At 68.6% G+C, this 1,892-nt stretch overlaps 1 protein-coding gene across 1 annotated transcript in view; it reads left to right on the top strand.

Annotated features, from left to right (window-relative positions):
- GREB1 (growth regulation by estrogen in breast cancer 1) overlaps positions 1-1,892 on the top strand; it is a 63,304-nt gene that overhangs the window by 36,371 nt on the left and 25,041 nt on the right. The window contains 2 exon segments of the mRNA XM_012727364.1: positions 218-415; positions 1,052-1,232. Of these exon segments, the coding sequence (XP_012582818.1) occupies positions 218-415; positions 1,052-1,232 (379 nt within the window).

The raw sequence follows: 1,892 nt of genomic DNA, 5'->3' as shown, positions 1-1,892 counted from the left end.
CGTCCTGGGTGCCGTCCTGCCCCTCCAGGGCCGCTCACAGCCCTCGGCTCACGCACTTGAGGAAACCTGGGGGCGCGTGTCGTGCGGCCGAGTCTGGGCGAGCCCGGCAGGCGCTGCGGGGTGTCGCTGTGCTCCCCGGGCCGCGTTTGCCTCCCAGCAGAGGTCGGCGTGGCCGCCCGCCCGCCCGCACCTCACCGGGTCAGGGCTTCGGTTCCAGGTTACAGCCCGGAGCCCCTCGGCCTGCGGCCCTTCCAGCTGGCCGTGGCCCAGAAGCTCCTCTCGCACGTGTGCTCCATCGCCGACTCCAGCACCCAGAACCTGGACCTGGGCTCCTTCGAGAAGGTGGACTTCCTGATCTGCACCCCTCCCTCGGAGGTCACCTACCAGCAGACCCTCTTCCGCGTCTGGCAGTCAGGTACCGGGCTGGCCGGGGGCCGCTGCCCTGTCCTGCTTCAGTTGGGCGGGGGTTTCAGTGTCTCGGCCTCGAAGGCGAGTGGGGCGAGCACGAGCACCCCACTTTGTCTCTCGGAAATACCTGGTGCTGGGGGTAGGACCGGCCCCGGATTGGGAATCTGGAAAGCAGACCCACGCTTCGGAGCTCACTCGGTCCTGACTGGTCGGCAGCCTTCCTGCCCTGGTGTCCGGGCGCCGTGTGCCCACCCCGCGCCGTCGGGGATGAGCCGTGAGGCGCACGAGGCAGTGGCCTCACTCCTAGCAGCCGCTCTGGAGTGGCCACCTCGGCCCCTGGTGTCGGGGGTGGGGGGGCTCTGCTTTCCTCTCAGTCACCCCGCCCAGGGGTCACCTGCTTCCAAAGCCCCTGGGGGAGGGGCGGCTCCCCCCCCCCACAGCCTGCCTCGGGGCCCAGCTCCTGTACCGACAGCTGTGGACAGTGTTTGGGGGGCGGGGGGCTGCCTCTCCGCCGCCGTGGCGCCTGTGTCCGGGTGGTCTCGGGCCTCGCACCCCCCCCCCCGGGAGATGCCCGGGGGTGTCCGAGGCGTGAGTGGGAACTGGCGGCCGCATGTGGGGCGCTGACGGGCCCTCCCCGGCGCAGGGGTTCTGCTGGAGCTCGGCCTGGAGAAGGAGCACCTGACCAAGCAGAGGGTGGGGCGGTACGTGCTGAAGCTGGACGCCGAGGCACAGACCAGGTTCAAGTCCTTCCTGCAGAACTCCTTCCAGAACCCGCACACGCTCTTCGTCCTGATCCACGACCACGCCCACTGGGACCTCGTGAGGTCAGCGGGCTGGGCCTGGCCTTGGCCGGCCGACGTCGTCCGAGCAGCAGCTCATCCGGACGCTGGCACGCGTCCCGGGGGTGGGGGGAGTGGGCCTGGCACCCGTCAGCAGATGCTGTGGGTGCAGTTCGGAACCTCAGAGCCGAGAATTCTCTTACCATGCTGTGCAGCCTCAGAAGTTACTGTGGAAACTGAGGCTGGAGAAGGAAGCACCTGTCGAGCGTGGTGGCCTACTGGGGGGAGCAGCAGAGCGGCCTAGAGCAAAGGGCCCAGGGCAGCTTTGGCCGTGTCCACTCGGCAGCAGCACAGCACCTGCAGGCAGGGAGGGCCACAGGCAGCAGCAGCAGGGCCCAGCCTGGCTGCGGGGCCACAGCTGGCGCCCTGTCCTCAGGGTCCGCTTGCTCCTCACTTCACGTGAGCATAAATCTAGTGTTGCGCTCAGTCTGGCTGGAGTCCCAGCATGCCAGGGTCACTGTCCGTGTGAGCCTGGCTTGGGAGAGCAGCAAGACACCGCCGTGGTGCCGATGGAGAAGGCGGGAAGGCCCCAGCGCCAGGCACAGGACTTACAATCTAGTGTGAGGCCTGGGGGACCTGGACACCCTTAGTGTGAGGGCTGGGGGACCTGGACACCCTTAGTGTGAGGGCTGGGGGACCTGGACA

The sequence above is a fragment of the Condylura cristata genome, unplaced genomic scaffold (genome assembly GCF_000260355.1).
Source record: "Condylura cristata isolate star-nosed mole 26May11 unplaced genomic scaffold, ConCri1.0 scaffold00020, whole genome shotgun sequence".
Lineage (NCBI taxonomy): Eukaryota > Metazoa > Chordata > Mammalia > Eulipotyphla > Talpidae > Condylura > Condylura cristata.
This window is presented reverse-complemented; position numbering and strand designations above follow the sequence as displayed.